The sequence below is a fragment of the Mobula birostris genome, chromosome 29 (assembly GCF_030028105.1).
Source record: "Mobula birostris isolate sMobBir1 chromosome 29, sMobBir1.hap1, whole genome shotgun sequence".
NCBI classification, from domain to species: Eukaryota; Metazoa; Chordata; class Chondrichthyes; order Myliobatiformes; family Myliobatidae; genus Mobula; species Mobula birostris.
The window spans coordinates 23,527,043-23,548,532 of record NC_092398.1 but is presented as its reverse complement, the minus strand read 5'-3'; the positions used below and the strand labels follow the sequence as shown (position 1 = coordinate 23,548,532).

Below are 21,490 nucleotides of genomic sequence, written 5' to 3'. Positions count from 1 at the left end.
AGATGCAGCTCCACCCCGCCCCCATAAGGGGAGGGGCCCAGGTTTAAGATTCTAGTCTTAGTGAACCACTGCACAGAAACGGGCGCTTTGGGCCATCCAGTCGATGCCCATTATTCTGCCTAGAGGCGAAAGCTGGGGAAGGAACGTCGGGATCAGCTTGCTCACACAAAGGGTGTCGTGCCATAAATAGCGGTTGAGGCGCGCACATTAGCAACATTTAAAAGGCATCTAGATAAGTCCACGGATGGGAGGAGGGGGCTATTGGAGGGCTGCGGGCCAAATCTGGGCAGGTGGGACAAGCTCGTTGGGCAATACCTTCGTCGTGGAGCAGTCTGTGCTGTACGACTCCACCTCGGGCTCCTGTTAAACCACGGCAGGTGCGCTGCAGCTACAGAAGACAAACATTGCTAATTAAGGGACTGCATAAGGAACTAGTCTAACTGCTGGGAAGGGCGGGGGGCTGTCTCAGCAGATGTTCAAGGCATTAGGAGTAACACACAAAATGCTGGAGGAACTCAGCGGGTCGGGCCACATCTATGGAGGGGAATGAACAGCCAACACTTCGGGCCTGACACCCTATATCGGGATCAAGGGGGGGGGGGGAGAAACCAGAAAAAAGAATAATCCTACAAAAAGTACTGGATACAGCCCAGTCCATCTACACGAAGCATGTCACAGGAAAGCAGCATCCCCACCACCCAGATCTTGTTCTCTCCTCGCTGCTTCCATCAGGAAGGTGGTACAGGAGCCTCTGGTCCCACACCATCAGGTTCAGGGACAGTTACCACCCCTCAGTCATAAGGCTCTTAAACCAAAGGGGATAACTTTACTGATCTTCACCTGCCCCATCACTGAAATGTCCCCACAACATATGGTCTCATTTTCAATGACCCACCTCATGTTCTCGATAATTATTGCTTATTTATTATCATTAGTTCTCTTTTTGTCTTTCCACAGTTTGTCATCTTCTGCATGATGAGTAGGTGCAGTCTTTCATTGATTCGATTATGCCAGCAAGAAAATAAATCTTGGGGCTGTACATGGTGACACAGATGTAATTTGATAATAAATTTACATTGAAGTTTGAAAATGATGGGGTGAAGGGAAAGTACAAGCTGGAAGGTGAGAGGGGAAGCCAAGTGAGGGGGAAGGTGGGTGAGAGAGGGAGAGGAAGTGAGAAGCTGGGAGGTGATAGGCAGAAAAAGTCTGAAGAAAGAATATGATAGAAGAGGAGAGTGGACAATCAGAGTAAAGGAAGCAGGAGGAACACCAAAGGGAAATGATGGATAGGTGAGAAGGGAAGTGGTAGGAGTAATGCCAGATGGAAAACAGAAGAGTGGGAGGGGGAGAATTACCAGAAGAATGTTGAGTGGTCTTATTGAAACTATTAACATTTTGAGGGACCGGGCAAAGTTAATGTTTTCGATGTTCATAAAACCTGGAAAAGTTTAGCACAGGGACAAGCCACTCAGCCCACAAAGTTTGTGCTAAACATGACTAGTCAAGGCACTGAGCCCCAAGGTCAGGATGCGAATTGCAGCCGCACAAAACTGTAGTTAAAGCACACTTGCATTCAGTTCTGGTTGCCCCATTACAAGAAGCATGTGGAGGCTTTGGAGAGGGTGCAGAAGAGGTTCACCAGAATGTTGCCTGGATTAGAGAGTGTGAGCTATAAGACAAGATTGGACAAACTTGGGTCGTTTTCTCTGGAACAGTGGATACTGAGGATAAGAGGTCTGGAAAATTACAAGAGGCATGGACAGTCAGATTCCTTTTTACCCAGGGTCAAAACGTCTAATACAAAAGAGCATGCACTTAAGATTAGAAGGGGTAAGTTCAAATATTACAGGGAGTTCTTGTTTTTAAACACAGAGCAATGATTGCCCAGAATGTGCTGACAGGGGTGGTGCTGAAAGCATTTAATGGCTCTAAGATAGGCACTTGAATTACAGAAGTGCTTTATTTGTCAAATGTACATCGAAACATACAGTGAAATGCAGTTTTTTTTTGTTGCATCAACAATTACCACAGTCCAAGGATGTCGCCACACGTTCGGCTCCGACGCAGCATGCCCACAACTGACTAACCCTAAAGTCTTTAGAACGTGGGAGGAAACCCATGTGGTCACGAGGAGAACATACAAAATCCTTCCAGACAGCAGCAGGAATCGAGCCCCAATCGGCGATCACTGCCACAGTAAAGCAACTGCACCAACCGCTACACTACCATGCCAGCCACAGAGAATGGAGGGATATACATGCAGGCTGAAGGGATTAATTCAGTTAGGCGTTTATTTAGCATGCCACAACACTGTAGGCTGAAGGGCCTGTTCTCATGCTCTACTCATCTTTGTTGAATGATAATGGGATGGGTAAGGCAGTAGGGATGGGACCAGCCACAACTGCATTGAAGGGTGAAGTACAAAAGCTCCATTCGTGCACTGACTCTGTGTTTCAAGTTGCTTGTATCCACCCTATCTGATTTAGAGATGCAAGATTAAATTAGGGCCAGTACATACAAGGGACAGTCAAGGCTAACCGATCTGATTGGATTCCAGGCAAATGAGAGCAGTGCATTTGATGTAACATTCTCCTTGACAAAGGCCATAAGTTCCAGAAAGAATAGCAAGTGCTATTGAAGTTACAGGAGTTAGCATGTTTTGTTGAAGTTAAGACGTTAAGGAGGCCAAATTTCCTCCAGCAGGACCACAACCATGTCATAGTTTGCGTGCCTCAATGACCTGGAAAGCTATACTGGTCGGAATCAGGGCGTTATGCCTTGGCTCTTGGTAGGGTCACCCATGCCAACAGGTCACAAGGTAGAGACGAGACTAAGAGTGGTCCACCAGTTCAGCTCAAAGCTAACAACCCTGACTGGTCAAACAAACCTGTTACGGAAACAGCAATGAGGAATCTTTCTACGTATGAGCAGCCGAGGACAGACAGATGAAGGACCTTCATGGTTGTCCTAAATGCCAGCAGTGTAATGGGCAATTAAGTAAGAGGCCAAATTTAGAGTATTGTATGCAGTTCTGGTCACCTACCTACAGGAAAAATATCAATAAGCTTGAAAGAGCACAGAGATAATTTACAAGGAATTACCGGGCCTTGAGTATCTGAGTTTTTGGAAAAGGTTGAATAGATATCGCTTTTTATATATAAATTTACAGCATAGGCTAGATGGGCCAAAGGACCAGTTTCTGTGCTGTAGACCTCTATGCCTCTAGCTTAGTACTTTATTCCCTGGAATGAAGGAGACTGAGGGGAGGTTTGACAGACCACACAAACTATAACAAGTATAGATAGGGTGAAGAGTGTGGGCACGTGGCCAAGTGGTTAAGTGGTTAAGACATTGGACTAGCGACCTGAAGGTCGTAAGTTCAAGCCCCAGCCGAGGGAATGTGTTGTGCCCTTGAACATTGCTCTGCGACGACACTAGTGCCAAGCTGTATGGGTCCTAATGCCCTTCCCTTGGACAACATTGGTGTCATGGAGAGGGGAGACTTGCAGCATGGGCAACTGCTGGTCTTCCATACAACCTTGCCAAGGCCTGCGCCCTGGAGAGTAAAGACTTTCCAGGCACAGGTCCATGGTCTCGCAAGACTAACGGATGCCTTAGAAGGGTGAAGACCAGCAGGCTTTTTGCATTGAGGTTGGGTGAAACTAGAACTAGAGGTCACACATTATGGGTGAATGTTGAAATATTTAAGGGGAACGTGAGGGGGAGCTTCTTCACTCAGAGGGTGGTGCGAGAGCGGAATGAGCTGCCAGCAGGAGTGGTGGATATGGATTTGATTGCAACATTTAGAGAAGTAGGGATAGGAAGATCAATGGGAAGGATACTATCCAGGGAGCAAGTAGACGGGAATAGGCAGGAACAACTGGTGGGAACAGGCTAGCTGATCTGAAGTCCCTGAAGTTCAGTGCTGTAGTGTTCTATTCAATGGTTGCGGTGTCAATAAGCACTGATCAACAAGTATTTGACTGACTAGTCTGTGCCGGGCACCTAATATTGTTTACAGATGACGCAGTCACTGGGCATGAAGTTAACACTGCGGACAGGAGGATGGATAGCTGGGCAGAAAAGATGCGGCAAGATGCATTTCATTCAGGGCAAAGCCGGCCAATGCAGGCTTTGTGGGGAAACACAACAGGGGAAGTATAATTGGAAAATCATAAACACAAGAGACTCTGCAGATGCAGGAAATCCAGAGCAACACACACAAAACACTGGGTAGAGACTCGACAGGTCAAGCAGCAGCTGTGGGAATGGATAAACAGTCAATGCAGTTTGCTGAAAGGTCACAGCCACTTTTGCTCAAGGGACATGCTCAGTTTCTCCAATCTCTCCACATAATAGGGTGGCATGGGAGTGTAGTGGTTAGTACAACACTTTACAATACAGGCGACCCAGGTTCGATCCCCGCTGCGACCTAAAAGCAGTTTGAATGCTCTCCCCATGACCGCGTGGGTCTCCTTCCTCAGTCCAAACAGACGTATGGGTCGGTAGGTTAATTGGTCATTGTAAATTGTCCCATGGTTACGCAAATGCTGAAAACCCAGAGTGACACATAGAAAATGCTGGAGGAATTCAGCAGGTCAGGCAGCACTTATGGAGGAGAATGAACAGTGGACATCTCGGACCAAGACCCTTCATCAAGATTGAAAAGGAAGGAGGGAGAAACCAGAGTAAGGTGGTGGGGGAAGGTGAAGAGTGAGGGGAAGATACAGTCAGTGTCTTTAACCTACTAACTGGTATGTGCTTGGACTATAGGAGGATACCAGAGCACCCGGAGAAAACCCATGTGGTACAGCACAGAAACAGGCCCTTCGGCCCATCTGCTCCATGCCGAACTAAACTGCCTATTCTCATCGATCTGCACCCTAACCATAATCTTCCGCACCCTCTCATTCATGTACCTATCCAAACTCCTCTTAAATGTTGAAATCGAGCTTGCATGCACTACTTGTGCTGGTGGCTCACGCCACACTCTCAGGACCCTCTGAGTGAAGAAATTTCCCCTTCTGTTCCCCTGAAACTGTCCACCTTTCACCCTTAACCCATGATCTCCAGTTGTAGTCCCACCCACCCTCAATGGAAAAAGCCTAGTAGATGTGAGAAGCTGGGAGGTGATCAGTGGAAGAGGTAAAGGGCTGAAAAGGGAGAAGAAAGAACGGACCATGGGAGTAAAGGAATGAGGAGGTGAACCAGAGTGAGGTGATGGGCAGTTGAGAAGAGGTGAGCGGGAAGCTAGAATGGGGAATAGATCAAGAGAGGAGGATGGGGGAGGGGGGATGTAAAAATTACCAGAAGTTGGATGAAATCGATGTTCATGCCATCAAGTTGGAAGCTAATCAGATGGAAAATGTGAAAGAACGAAAGTTCTGCGTAGTTGGCAGGACGGGAGAATAAGTGGCTGAAAAGTCATACGGGATATTTAACTGCCTTACAATACTGCCACCTTTAGGCACAGGCAGAGATTACACTTGCAACACGTACACACCAATGCTTGCAGCCCATTCATGACAGGGGTGACAAGACTTCACTGGAGGCAGAATGCGGACGAGTTTTAAGGTGGTGCCTGGGCCTGAAACCCTGAGCCGAGAACAGGTTCGGGTGATCAGGGGCTGCGGGCGCTGGAATCCGGAGCACAGAAAGGGGCGGCATGGTAGCATAGTGGTTAGCACATCGCTTTACAGCACCAGCGACAGGGGTTCGATTCCCAGTGCTACCTGTAAGGAGTTAGTACATTCTCCCCGTCAGCGTGTGGGTTTCCTCAGGCTGCTCCGGTTTCCTCCCACAGTCCAAAGATGTTCGGGTTGGTAGGTTAATCGTAAATTTTCCCACGCTTTCGGTGGGATTAAATCAGGGTCGAAAGGGCCTATTCCATGCTGTATCTCAATAAATAAATCAATAAATATACTGCCGGTGGGACTCAGCAGGTCAGGCAGATTCTGTCTGCTTCCCTCCTCAGGTGCTGCCTGACCCACTGCGTCCCTCTAGTGGTCTGTTAGATAGGCTTGGGGTGTTACCTTGGAACTGAGAAGGGTGAAAGGAGACCACTGAGGTATTAACATTGAGAGGTATCTTACCAGGTTGACCAGGAAGGAACCATTTCCCCACACGTGGACAGTAAAACACCAGAGAGCATAGATTTAAATATAGAGCAGTACAGGCCCTTCGGCCCACAATGTTTGCCCACCTTTCAACCTACTCCAATATCAACCTAACCCTTCTCTCCCACTTAGCCCTCCATGGTTTTCTTTGTTCCATGGCTATCTGGAGAAGACAAATCTCAGAGTTGTATACTGCACACATACTTTGATAGTAAATGAACCTCTAAACATTTTCTATCACTCATGTGCCTCTTAACTGCTCATTTATCTGCTTCTACTACCACTCCTGGCAGTGTGTTCAACAGACCCACCACTCTCTGTGCAAAAAAATCCTACCTCTGACACCATATACTTTCCTCCAATCACCGTAAAATTTTCCTCCCTCGTATTAGCCATTTCTGCTCTGGGAAGAAGTCTCTGACTGTCCACTCTATCTATGCCTCTTGTTGGTCTATCAAGTCACCACTCATCCTGTTCTGTGCCAAAGAGTAAATGCCCACGCTATTCCCTCGTTCAATATGTGCCACATCATATAACAGACAACCGTGGTCTTTCCCTGGCAATTTTTTTTTTTTTTTTTTTATTATTAACAGAGGTGGTTTGCCATTGCCTTCCTCTGGACAGTGTTTACAAGAAGGGTGACTCCAGCCATTATCAATACTCTTCAAACCTATTTAAGTAACTGAATTGGAGGGGAAAAGTACTGGCACTGGAGAGGGTCCCGAGGAGGTGCACAAGAACGATCTCGGGGACAAAAGGCTTAATGTGCGAGGAGCGTTTGATATATCTGGGTCTGCACTCAAGGGAGTTCAGAAGGATGAGGGGTGGGGGGGGGATCTAATTGAAAACTACCAGGTACTGTAAGGCCTGAACAGAGCAGACGTGGAGAAGGATCATTAGTAGAAGACACAAGGAGCTGAGGGCACAGCCTCAGAATAAAGCCACCGTAAAACTGAGGTGAGGAGGAATTTCCTCAGTCTGAGTCTGTGGAATTCGTTGCCGCAGACAGTTGTGGAGGTCAAATCACTGCATGTACTTAAGACAGAGACTGGTAGGTTCTCGATTGGTAAGGGGATTAAAGGTTATGAGGAGGAGTGGTAGAGAAAAAATAAACCATTACCAATGGCCGAGCAAACTCGATGGGCTGAATGGCCTAATTCAGGGGTCCCCAACCTTTTTTTGCACCGCGGACTGGTTTAATATTGACAATATTCTTGCGGACCGGCCGACCGGTGGGGGTGTTCAAGTAGGGTTGCCAACTTTCTCACTCCCAAATAAGGAACAAAAGTAGCAGTCAAATACAGGACACTTGTGTTTATCCTGAGAAAGACTACCATGACCATGAAGCCTTGCACGGGCACCGGTGTGCGCATGCGTGTACATGACGATTTTTTTCTACAAATCAGTTTTGGCTTAACCTTCCCGACTACACTGTACATACATTATTTCTGCTTTATATAGGCTGTGTATTTATCATATCATTCCTGCTTTTACTATAAGTTAGTGTTATTTTAGGTTTTATGTGTTATTTGGTATGATTTGGTAGGTTATTTTTTGGGTCTGGGAACGCTCAAAAATTTTTCCCATATAAATTAATGGTAATTGCTTCTTCACTTTACACCATTTCGGCTTACGAACGGTTTCATAGGAACGCTCTACCTTAGCAGGGCAAATACGGGACAAGGGAGGTCCCGTATGAGACAAACCAATTTAGCCCAATATATGGGATGTCCTGGCTAATAGGGGACAGTTGGCAACCCTATGTTCAAGTTCAACAGTGCGTGACAGGGAATGAGGAAAGGTGCAGCTGACTCATATCATTTCCTCACAGCCCAGTAGCAGATGCTTTGTGGCCCGCTGGTTGGGGACCACTGGCCTAATTGGTCATAGACAATTACAGCACAGAAATAAGCCGTTCGATGTACCTAGGCCACGCAGAATTATATTAACTGCCTCGTCCCATCAACCTGCACCCGGACCACACTCCTCCAATGCATGCCCCTATCCAAACTTCGCATCCACATCGAAATCGAAATCGCATCCACCACTTGCGCTGGCAGCTCATTCAGCACTCTCACCACCCTCTGAGTGAAGAAGTTTCCTCTCATGTTCCCCTTCAACACTTCACCTTTCACCCTTAACCCATGACCTCTCTCTGTAGTCCCACCCAACCTCAGTGGAAAAGAGCCTGCTTGCATTTATCCTATCCATACCTCTCATAATCTTGTCTACCTCTATCAAATCTCCCCTCAATCTTCTACGTTCTAGGGAATAGGAAGTTCTCCCTATTCAATTCTTCCTTATAACTCAGGTCCTCCAGTCCTGGCAACATCTTTGTAAATTTTCTCTGTACTCTTTCAATCTTACTTACTTGTAGATAGGCGACCAAAATTGCACACAATACCAACATCTTATACAACTTCAGCATAACATCCTACCTCCATAGTAAATATCTTGATCTAATTAATTTGACTCCTGTTTTTGTGGTCTTTTTTTTAAAAGAGATACAGCCTGGTAACAGGCCCTCTCAGGCCTGAGCTGCACAGATACACCCATGTCATCAATTAACCTACAAGCCCGAACATCCGTGGAATGTGGGAGGAAACCCTCAAAATCACGTGGTGAACGTACAAACTCTTTACAGGCAGTGGCGGGGATTGAACCTGCGTCGCTGGTACTGCAGATCGTTGCCCTAACCACTACACCACCATGTTGCCCTAGACTGTGGAAAATCTCTTTTTTTTTTTTTTTGTTGCACCGTTGGGTTTTAGGAGGCCTGGAACAAGCTGTTTACAAAGGTGGTCACGGCAAAAGCCCTCACCGCACTGAGCAGGATGGGGACCTCCGGGCTCATGCTGTCTGCAGGACGATCTCAGCGAGTCAGAGTCTGTGCGGGGAGGGGGAAGGAACCGCCATCGCTTCGGACCGAAAGCCTGCAGTGGGGCGGACCCAGTGATGTGGTCACCAGTTACCACGCAGCAGCAACCCTCTATTAACTTCCCGCAGCGCATTCACTCCCCGTTCAAAGAAACTCCGGGGACCAAGTGGGAGGCGCAAATCAGGGCCGGCTGAACTTAATACCAGACCCCGAGGCTGGAGGTGGAAGAGACTGAAGTCGGACAGAAAGAAATTCAGCAAAACAGTCCGGAAGAGCTGAAGTTACCCAATCGCCAACGACTAAAATACGTGACGAAATGTACTTGGAGCAGCTTGAGGTTACAAGTGTTGTACCAAATCTCCGGCAACTCAAAAACTTGGACGGAATGTACTTGGAGCAGCCTGGGTGGGCAGAGGTGGTGGGGGGGGGGGTTGTCCACCAGTAACGAGTAACTCCAACTGGGTTCACTCAGCTCGAAATGGCAAATGCCAAGCCTTCTGCCGCGGGTTTGGTCCATGCCTGTCGTGTGACTAATTTGTCCCAACTGAAGAAGTCTTCCGTGACCCAGACGCACCTCACTCTAGCGTCCATGTTTTCAGCTGCCCTTTATTAAACTATCTGCCCGCCCAGTACTTCCACAAGGATTGGACAGGTGGACCCGATCGAGCCACAATGCTGACCCCACAAGTTAACGGGCGGCCAGTCACCTCTTTGGGACGTCCTGTGTCATGGGTGTTGAGAGTACTACGGAAGCATTAAGCTCCCACCGCCACCTGCGGCACCCCACCCTGGGCCCAAAAAGCATGAATGCCCTCCGGGATTGAGGGGGCTCGCTTGACCAGTGAGAGAGCCTCACCTGGCACTGTTCAATCGGCTCACGCCCCTTCCCCCAGTAAAAGCAGGCTGGCCGGTTGGCACTCGGCCGACGGCAGACAGCGCTTTCCCTTCAGCCGCTGTGAGTCCTCTGGTGGCGGATCAGGTGGCCGGACGTGTAGAAGCGCTTCTGGCAGACGGCGCACTCGAAGGGCTTCTCCCCGGTGTGGATCCGCTGGTGGACCCGCAAGTCGTTGCAAGTGGAGAAGCGCTTGCCGCACACGCCGCACTCGAATGGCTTCTCGCCGGTGTGGAACCGCCGGTGCCGCGTCAGGTTACTGGACTTGCTGAAGCAGCGCTTGCAGACGGCGCACTCGAAGGGCTTCTCGCCGGTGTGCACCCGCAGGTGTCGCTTCAGCAGGCAGGCCCATCGGAAGCCCTTGCCGCACACGAAGCACTGGAAGCAATCCTCCGGCTGGGAGCTGGGGGCCGGCCGCGCCACGTTGCCGTCTCCCGAGGATCCCGGCTCCTCCTCCGGCAGCACTTCCGTCTCCTTCAGGATTTCCATCTCATTGGAAAGTGCTTCGCTCTGACCTGGACACAGACACACAGACATCAGACGTAAGACCAGAATCAGGCCATTTGGCCCATCAATTCTGCTCCGCCATTCCATAGGCTGATTTATTATCCCTCTCAACCCAATTCTCCTGTTTCCTCCCCGTAACCTTTGACACCCTGGCTTTTCAAGAACCTGTCACCCTCCACTCTTAATATATCCAATGACTTGGCCTCCACAACCACCTGGCAAGGAACGTGCATCACCCTGACCAGGAGACACAGACACACACACAGGGCTCTCTCTAACACACACACACACACACACACACATGACTCTCTCTCTCTCTAACACACACAAACACAGGGACTCTCTCTATAACACACACACACACAGGGGCTCTCCTCTCTCTCACACATGAACAGGAGGCAATCTCTCTCTCATACACACAGTGTCTCTCCCTGCCCCTCTCTCACACACACAGGCTCTCTCTCTCTCCCATGCACACAGAGGCTCTCACTCTCTCATGAGCGCGCGCGCGCACACACACACACACGCGCGGACTCACTGTCAAACAAGCAATCACACACTCAGGGACTCTCACAATCGCACACACACAGGGGCTCATTCTCACACATGTGCACGCACAGGCGCTCTCTCTCTCATACACACACACACATTCTCTCTCACACGCGATGAACCCCCATCACAAAACACCAGACGAAGCCTGTGAGCTCAAAACAGGCCAGTGCAGGGGTTCCCAAGCTTTCTCATGCCATGGACCAATATAATTGAACAAGGGGTCCGTGGGCCCCAAGTTGGGAACCCCTAGGTCTGAGGGCCCGATTACATTGTCCTGGTCAGGGAAACAGAGTTGTTGGAAGTGTAAACAAAAACACAACGGATTCTGCAGAAGCTGGAAATCTCGAGCAACACACACACAAAGTGCTGGAGGAACTCAACAAGTGAAGGGTCTCGGTCTGAAACAGACTCCTCTCACTCTTTTTTTTAATATTTAGAGATGCAGTCCCTTACCAGGAAATGATTACCACAGGACAACCCAACTTTCAATGTATGGATGGAAGTTACAATGGACATTTACAAGATGGAAAAGATAACAACATCTGTTATTCATAAGTTGGAACAATTTGATTCATACTGGGAAAAATGGTTTAACTACATAACACCTCATAGGCCTGATTTTATTCTCACAAGTCAATGAATATGTTGTAAAAAAAATCACTCCCTACTTTGTACATAGTTTTCTTCTTTTGATTGTTCTTTCTTTCCTCTCCCTTCTATAAGTGTATACCTCAGATAAACATTATGTAGAGATTTGTGACAAATATGATTATATGATATATATGTACAGTATCTGAAATACATCTTATGGAAAGTTTTGTTTGATGATTTACTTCAATAAAAAATAAATTATAAAAAAAAGAGATGCAGTCGGCCCTTCCAGCCAACGAGCCCAATTACAACTTGTGACCAATTAACTACTAACCCATACCTCTTTGGACTGTGCCTCCAGAGATGCTGCCCAACTTGGTGTGTTCCTTTAGCATTTTGTGTGTTTTTGCTGTTGAACTGTTCAGGACAGAAACAGGCCCTTTGACCCATCTCATCCATACTGACCAAGAGCCTCATCTGCCCGCACTTGGCCCATATCTCTCTAAACCAGAGGTTCCCAACCTGGGGTCCAGGGACCCCTTGCTTAATGATAGGGGTCCATTCCATTAAAAAGGTTGGAAACCCCTGTTCTAAACCTTTCCTATCCATGTACCTGTCTAGATAATCTTTAAATACTTTATTAGTAGCACTTTTTCTACCGCAAATTGTGGTAAACTGTCACCGCAAACAATGAAGAGGCAAGCAAAGGCGAGGCTGACTGGAGGGTCGAGGTGTGCGGGTGCGATGCAAAGTCGGAGTGTGGCACGTGCGGGAGGTGGTCGGAGCGAAATCGAGGCCTGCTAGAGACGGAGTCGGAGTCGGAGCCGGAGTGAGTGGATCAGTGAGCGGTCAGAGTGGAGGAGCTTTGGAGCACAACCACCAAAACCGGGAGCAAGGTCAGGTCCGTCTAAGCACCGAGACTATTTGGAAAGGTCGAGAGCGACCTGGTGTTTGGACAATTGAAACTCCGGCAGACAGATAACTGAAAAGGGCAGAGTGTCTGGACAGAAGGTGAGGGTCGGGCCAATTCTGCTCGCTCTTCCATGATGTTTACCCCTCTCTCTCTGTGACGCTGAGTCTGTGAGTCTGCTCCCGGCTTCATATCTGCCATTTACCCCGCTCTGCGAAGAACTGAGGCTGAGGCTATGGGCCTAGTCCGGCTATGGGTTTATGGATGCTTGCTTTTACTGGTTGCACCATTTCTGTTTTTTTCCCCTCAACCTCTGTGCATCGGGTGTTGGTCTTTCTTAAATTGGTTCTTTCGGGTTTCTTGTTTACTGGCTGCCAGGAAGCAGACGAATCTCAAGGTTGTATAATTTATACATACTTTGATAATAAATGTACTTTGAATTCATGAGCTACGGAGCCTGGATAATCTCAGGAGAATGGGGTTGAGAGGGATAATAGATCAGCCATGATGGAACGGCAGAGCAGATTTGATGGGCCGAGTGGCCTAATTCTGTGCAAATGGCACGGATAACTGGCGATTTTCTTTTGTGCATGCCCTCTCCTCATTGCTACCATCAAGGACAAAGCACAGGAGCCTGAAGAGACCCACTCAATGTCTTAGGAACAGCAAGAGTGACCCATGGACCAGTGCTGCCGGGACAGAAGCCGGGGCCTGATCAACCCTGGCTCAGTCATCTGATGTTGAAAGACACGAAATACCCGATGACCCCACAGGTGATGTGTCCTGGCACATCCTCGGACATATCTCAGCATCAGGACGTACACAACAGCAATGTTGAGAAGAGCACTCTGCAGACTCAAAAACTCACCAAGCTACTGGACCAGACCAACGTGGTCTACAAAATTCACACGGGGGCTGCAGCAAATATTACGTCGGCCAAACCGGGAGAAAACTGTCCACAAGGATACACGAATATCAACGGGCTGTAAAGTGGCCAACTCTCCCTAGTCTCTACCGATGAAGATCGAGAGGGGCACAAATTCGACTGGGCACCAGTGCAAGTGAACACGCGGCCATGCAAGAGAGGTCCGAGAAGCACGGACTTCTGCAAACAATTCTGTGAACAGACATGTAGATCTCGATCCTATTTGTTAGCCGATGCAGGCAAAATTCCAGACCACAACGCACAGAGCTCGCCACACAACCAATCTGTGATGAGATTTCCTCCCCACTTCACATTATATCTTATGACGCACCCCGTGCCCGTACACAACGACGCAGAGCACAAGGAAACAGGCCGTTTGGCCCAACTCGTCCCTGCCAACCACAATTCCTGCCCAAGCCCATTTGCCCGTATTTGTCCCATATCCTCTGAACCTTTCAAATCCGTGTACATGTCCAATGCCTTTTAAATATTGCTAATGTACAGTACTGCGCAAAAGTCTCAGGCACATAGGGTGCCTGCATTGGAGACCCAAATCAGAATTAGGTTTATCATCACTCACATACACCATGAAATTTGCTTTTTAGCAGCAATACATAAAATTACTACAGTACTGTGTGAATTACGGTCCTACAGAAGAATGTTAAAAATATCATGGACCACACACACATCAAATGAAGAAGTTCTCAGAAGAGCCCATGGAGTTCGATCACTCATACCAACAATGAGAGAAAGACAACTCAGATTCCTAGAACATATCATGCGGAAAGATGAACTGGAAAAACGCATACTCTCTGGAAAGATTGAGGGGAGTAAACCTGGAGGAAGACCTCAGCTTATGTACATCAAAAGCATAGCCAGGTGGCTACACATCGAGGAAATGGGAGTCACCCAAAGAACGAGGGATAGATCTATATGGAAAACCAAGGTCACCAATGTCTGCATCGGATATGGTACCTAGACAGACAGACTGTGCAAAAGTCTTAGATATATAGGCGCTGGGGTGCCTACGACTTTTGCACAGTTCTGTAGTATTGCACTGCTGCAAAAGAAAGAAATTTCATGACATATGTGAGTGATGATAAACCTGATTCTGACAGGGGTCAATGTTGTGGACCGAGAGTGGGAAGGAGGTGTCACAGTTAGGAAAACGGGGGGGGGGGACTTCCGGTAGCGCTCATGGAGTCAAGTCGCGTTCTTGACTCGCTCCATTACCTCTGAGTTTTTCTTCTTATGATCAGCTATATTTTAATCAACCATTAAGGCATTGACTTTTACAATACTTTGAAACAAATTGGGCTCTTCGATAATCGGATGTTTTTAAGGTCTGCTATGTCTAAGAATGGAAAAAACGGGAAGGACTGCAAACCTCCGGTTAGACCGAAAGGTATCGATTTCCCTCCGACTGAACCACCGGTGACTTTGAAAGCTATATCGGAGCTAATTCAAAGGGAAATTTCAACCTCTATTACGGAGCTGATTCGTGAGGAAATTTCAATTAGTTTCCAGAAAATTGCCGATTCAATCAAGAAGATACAAATATCTATTACGGAACATCAGTCGGCTATATCTGATCTTCAAAAATCCACGCAACAAAGTGAGCTTAAGATGGAGAAAATCGAAGAAACAATTAACGTAATGAAGAAGAAACTCGACTTTCTGACCTTTAAAAACTCTGACTTAGAATCCAGAATGCGACGGCAGAATCTTCGAATGATTGGAGTGCGTGAAGCTGTTGAACCTGATAACCCTATGAAGTATTTTTCTCAACTTTTAAAAGATGCATTTCCTACTTTATTTCCTGACCAACCACCGTTATTGGATCGTGTTCACAGAGTTCCATCATACTCGCTTAGGTCAGATAAACCTCGACATGTCATTTTACGTTTTCATTACTTTCAAGACAAGGAGAAACTGTTTCATTTCGTTCGATCTAAAGGTTACATTGATTTTCTGGATCTTAAGTTCCGATTCGTGGAGGATTTCAGTAAACCAATCCGGGATCAACGGGTTCGTTACAGATCTGTGATGTCGGAACTCTACAAGATGGATTTAAAACCAGCGCTGCTTTATCCTGCACGTCTAAGGATTCGTACGTCGGATGGAGTCCTCCATTTTTTTGAGTCTCCATCGGATGCCCAGAGTTATCTGGATCAATTTTCACCTTCAACATCTTAATCGTAATTTTTAACTATCTCCGTTGATCGGAGGTTGTGAATTTGTCAGTCTTAATTTTTTTTTGGCCCTATATGGGCAGAAAAGTTTATTTTTGATTATTTAATATGGTTGCTAAACTTTCTTTTTAACTGCGTCATTCCTTTCTTTTTCCCAGGGGATTCTGGGTGGTTATTTCCTCACCGTCATTTTACGTATTTCCTTTGTGGCCTTAAATTTTGTAGTTTTTAAATCTACTTTGTTTTGTAGGTTTTCATAACTAGTTTATGTTAATAATCTCATTTTTTTTTTTGTTTTGTTTACTCATAGGGTCTGGGGTTTGTTGCGGTTTTTTTTATATTTTCTGGCTTTTACTCTGTTATATTATGTGTTTGTTTTAATTGAGTTACCTTTTTTTTATTCTTTTACTGTTTTATAATTAGCTGATCTTTTTTATATTTACACTTTTTTTAGGGAGCATATACCGGAAGTCATGGGGGTAGTTTTAGTGCTTGCTTCTTTCGGGCTGGTCTGCGTTAGATTTAGCCTTGGGGTCATGGGGTGGGGGGTGGTGGGAGGGGCTTCACGTTTTAGTTTCTTTCTTCTTGGGCTATGTACACTATTGAAGTATTGGTTGCGTTCTTCTTCCCGGTATCTCTTATTTGTTCTGTTCCCTTTCCGGGTTCGTGGGTCGAGCCTATCGTCAATCCTCCTTGTTGCGGGTTGACTTTAGGGTTTATGGAGTCTATTATTAATTTTGTCTCCTGGAATACTAATGGTCTTAATCATCCTATTAAAAGGAAAAAAGTTTTTAAAGTGTTCCGGAGACTTAAAGCACAAATTTTATTTTTACAAGAGACCCATGTGCGGAGGGGGGACAGACTATGTTTTTTTAAATTCTGGAAGGAACAACAGTTTCATTCGAACTCCAATGCTAAGATTCAAGGCGTCTCTATTTTTATAGACTCCTCAGTTACTTTTATACAACATGATATTATTTCTGATCCAAATGGTAGATTTCTATTGGTTAGTGGTCTACTATTTAATAAAAAGGTAGTTTTGGTTAATGTTTATGCTCCTAATATGGACTGTCCGGAATTTTATAAATCATTATTCAATCAGTTCCCGAATTTGAATGAGTTTTCATTGATCTGGGGCGGAGATCTTAATACCTGTTTATCTCCAGCTTTGGACCATTCGGCTCCTCTACGGACCTTACCTAATAAATCTGCAACTTTGATTAATTCATTCCTCTCTGATTCTGGGTCGACGGACATTTGGCGTTTTTTGCATCCTCAGGAAAAAGATTTTTCTTTTTTTCACATGTTCACCATTCCTATTCAAGAATTGATTATTTCTTTATTGATTCTCGTCTTATTTCTTCAGTGATTAAATGTGATTATGACTCTATAACCATTTCGGATCATGCCCCACTTAAGCTTTCTATTAAAATTCAGGCCAATACACAAAATAATAGACAATGGCGTTTTAATTCGCTGTTGCTTCAGGACTTGGACTTTGTTAACGTTATGAATGAACAGATTGATCTTTTTTTTATAATTAACTATAGAGGATATTTCTGTGAACATTCTTTGGGATACTTTTAAAGCTTATATTCGTGGTCAGATTATCTCGTATTCTGCTGCTTTGAGGAAGAAGCTGAAGCAGGAGGAGTTGGTAATTGTGGACAAGATTAAGGAAATTGATAAGAAATATGTTATAGCTCCTTCTGAGGAGTTATATAAACAAAGAACTGAACTTCAAATGGAACACAGTTTATTACTTTCGTCCTCGATTGTAAACCAATTAAAGAAAACAAGAAGTGAATTTTATGTACACAGTGACAAAATTGGCAAACTGTTGGCTAATCAACTGAAGTCTAATTATGCTAAATCTCAAATTAATTAGATTTATAACCAAAATGACCGACTGATACTTGATCATGCGGGGATTAACCAAACCTTCTGTGATTTTTATTCTTCCTTATATCAATCAGAGTCTCCTCAAGATTCTAAATATATGAATGATTTTTTAGATAATCTAGACTTCCCTGAGATTTCACAGGATATGTCTTCTATGTTAGATACTCCCATTACCACGGATGAGATTAAGAATGTTATTTTCTCTATGAATTTGGGGAAAGTTCCTGGCCCTGATGGGTTTACCGTAGAATTTTATAAATGTTTCGCACCTTCATTAATCCTTGGTTCTGTAGGGTTTTTGAGGCTTCATTAAAACTTGGTAAACTTCCTGAATCTTTCAATAGAGCGTCAATCTCTCTAATATTAAAGAAGGATAAAGATCCTGCTCAATGTGCATCTTATAGACCAATATCTTTATTAAATGTTGATTCTAAAGTTTTTTCTAAGTTATTAGCAAATAGATTAGAAAAAGTACTCCCTTTTATTATTTCAGAAGACCAAACGGATTTTATTAAAGGTCGTTACTCTTTTTATAACATTCACACACTGTTAAATATTGTTTATACTCCCTCACAAAATGTTCCTGAGTGTGTTATCTCTTTAGATGCTGAGAAAGCTTTTGATAGAGTAGAATGGCCTTATTTACTTAAGGTGCTTGAAATGTTTAATTTTAGCTTGAAATTTATATCCTGGATTAAACTGTTATATCATTCTCCTGTGGCCTCGGTCCGTACTAACTCTCTAAGCTCACCTTTTTTCCCTCTTTTTCGAGATACTCGACAAGGTTGTCCTCTTAGTCCTTTATTATTTGATATTGCATTAGAACCTCTTGCAATTGCCATTCGAGAATCTCCAAATATTACCGGGATAACTCGGGGCTTAAAGTCCCATAAAATATCACTCTATGCTGATGACTTACTTTTATATATTTCTAATCCCCAAAAATCTATCCCTGCTGTTTTAGAGCTATTAGCACAATTTGGTCTTTTTTCAGGTTATAAATTAAATCTTAGTAAGAGTGAACTTTTCCCGATTAATAAACAACTTCCCTTATATCATAACTTTCCATTTAAATTGATTAATAATTATTTTTCATATCTTGGGATTAAAATTACTTGTAAATACAAAAATTTATTTAAGATTAACTTTTTACCATTAATTGACCATATTATTCAACTTTCATCTAAATGGTTTCCTTTATATTTAACTTTGATTGGTCGTATTAATGCAGTTAAGATGTTTTTTTTTTGCCAAAATTTTTATATATATTTCAGGCATTACCAATTTTTGTTCCAAAATCTTTTTTTGATACAGTTGACTCCAAAATTTCTTCATTTATTTGGCAAAATAAAAACCCAAGACTGGGTAAAATACATTTACAGAAAGCTAAGAGAGATGGAGGTTTAGCATTACCTAACTTTAGATTTTATTATTGGGCAATTAATATTCGACATATGAAATTTTGGTTACTTGACCAGGATATCCTATCCATTCCTAAATGGGTAGCATTGGAATTACAATCTGTTCAGGGTTATACACTTGGCTCTATTTTAGGTTCCTCTCTTCCTTTTGATTTGAAACGCCTTAAACAGGTGTCTAACCCGATAGTTAAATATACCTTACGTACTTGGTTTCAATTCAGAAAATTTTTTGATCTTAACCAATTTGGGCTAGCGATTCCTATTTTAGGTAACATATTTTTTCCTCCCTCTTTTACGGATCGTGCTTTTCAAATTTGGAAGACTAAGGGTATTTCACGGTTTTTGGATTTTTTTTTAGATGGTTCCCTTATCTCTTTTGAACAATTATCTAATAAATATAATTTATCAAGAATACATTTTTTTAGATATCTACAAGTTAGAAATTTCCTAAGTACTATACTTTCTTCCTTTCCAATGCTTCCTCCTACATACATTTTAGATACTATAATTAACCTTAATCCATATCAGAAAGGTGCATCGGCTATGATTTATAATATTATTATGAAACTTAGGAAAGCTCAATTTGATAAGATTAGGGTAGATTGGGAACAGGAATTGGGGTTTATCATTTCCGTGAATGACTGGGGGCAGATTTTACAATTAGTCAATACTTCCTCTATCTGTGCTAAACATTCCCTAATTCAATTTAAAGTTGTTCATAGAGCACATATGTCCAAAGATAAATTAGCTCGATTTTATTCTCATATTAATCCTTTTTGTGATAGATGTCCGGGGCAGATAGCCTCTTTAACTCATATGTTTTGGTCTTGTCCTACTCTGGAAACTTTTTGGAGAGACATTTTTAATATTATCTCCAAGGTATTGCATATAGATATCTCTCCTCACCCTATTACTGCTATCTTTGGACTACCTAAAATTTCCAGTAATCTTTCTCCTTCAGCCCGTAGAATGATTGCATTTCTTACTTTAATGGCGAAAAGATGTATCTTACAACATTGGAAAGAGCTTAATGCTCCAACTACCTTTTTTTGGTTTTCTCAGACGATATTATGCTTGAATTTGGAGAAAATTAGAAGCAATCTTTATGACTCCTTATTTAAATTTGAACAGACCTGGAGATCTTTTATTCAATATTTTCATTTAATGTAATATATACCCTTCTTGTTTTTTTTACTGTTTTTAATGGAGGTCGGGATTGAGGACGTGATTTTAAGTTTTTTAACTCTGTTTGGTTTCAAGTTAGCCCATTGCTTTGCTTTGCTTTTAGTTAGTTGCACGGTGGGCTTTTTTTTGGGTTTTTTTTTCCTTTTCTCTATTGATATATATATAAAAATTAGTATACTATTATGTTACCTTGGTACGTTATGTTTAAATTACATTGTTTGTATCTTTTTTTTGTATTGATGTCTTCTGTAATTTTATTATATTCTAACAGTGTATTAGTGCCTATATGGCTTACCTTTTTGTATACTTATTCAATAAAAAGATTTAAAAAGAAAGACAGTTAGGAAAACGGGAAGGGAGCAGGAAGCACCAGAGAGACATTCTGCAATGATCAATAAACCAATTGTTTGGAATCAAATGACCTTGCCTGGTGTCTCAGGGCTGGGTGTGTCTGCACCCGTGGCACCCACCAGCCCCTGGCACTCCTCCTCTGCCACCTGTCCCACACTCCTCCCGCAGTGCTCCACACTCACCATTCCCAACATCTCACGCTCCCTATCAGATTTACAAACTACCTCTCTGTTCCACATTGTACTGCGCAAAGATCTTAGGCACTCTAGTTATATATATGAGCCCAAGTATTTTGCACTGTAGTGTACCTACCTCAACCAGTTCATCTGGCAGCTCGTTCCATATTAAATGCTGCTATTGTACCCGTCTCTGTTGCCTCCTCGCTCCACACAGCCACCACCCTCCATTGTCAGGAAATTGCCCCTCGCTCCTTTTTAAATCTCTTCTCCCTCATCTTAAACCTATGCCCCTGGTTTTGGTACCCTTTCCATGGGAATCCAATCACGACTCTATATAACAAGAATACAGTCCATACACCTCCTGACTGGACTGGCATACAAAAGCAAGGATGTAATGGAAGACACCACTGAGGCTTCACTTGAAGTATTGCAAGCAGTTTTCGGCCCCTTAGCTTAGAAAGGATACACTGAATGTAGCGGATTCAAAGTCCGTTCATGAAAATGATTCCAGGATTGAATGGCTTGTCATATGAAGAGCGTTTGATGGCTGCATTCACTGGAATTCAGAAGAGTGAGGGGTGACCTAATTGAAACCTATCAAACGTTGATAGGCCTTGGTAAAGACCATGTTTCTCATGGTGGGGAATCTCAGACCAGAGAACACAGCCTTGGAATAGAGCGGCGTCCATTTAGAACAGAGGTGAGGGGAAATTTCTTTAGCCTGAGGGTGGTGAATCTGGGGAATTTGCTGTCACAGTCGACTGCAGGGGCCAAGTCATTGGGTGTATTTAAAGTGGAGGTTGATAGTTTCTGCATTAGTAAGGGTGTCAAAGGTTACGGGGAAAAGGCAGGAGAATGGTGTTGAGAGGGATAATAATTAGCTATGATG

General features: G+C 44.2%; 1 protein-coding gene across 1 annotated transcript in view; it reads right to left on the bottom strand.

The window, feature by feature from the left end:
• Positions 1 to 21,490, bottom strand: part of LOC140190141 (uncharacterized) — a 41,744-nt gene that overhangs the window by 9,204 nt on the left and 11,050 nt on the right. Inside the window, exon 4 of the mRNA XM_072246650.1 lies at positions 9,851 to 10,401. Coding sequence (XP_072102751.1) covers positions 9,941 to 10,401 — 461 coding nt within the window. The 3' untranslated portion in view covers positions 9,851 to 9,940. The remainder of the gene's footprint in view (positions 1 to 9,850; positions 10,402 to 21,490) is intronic.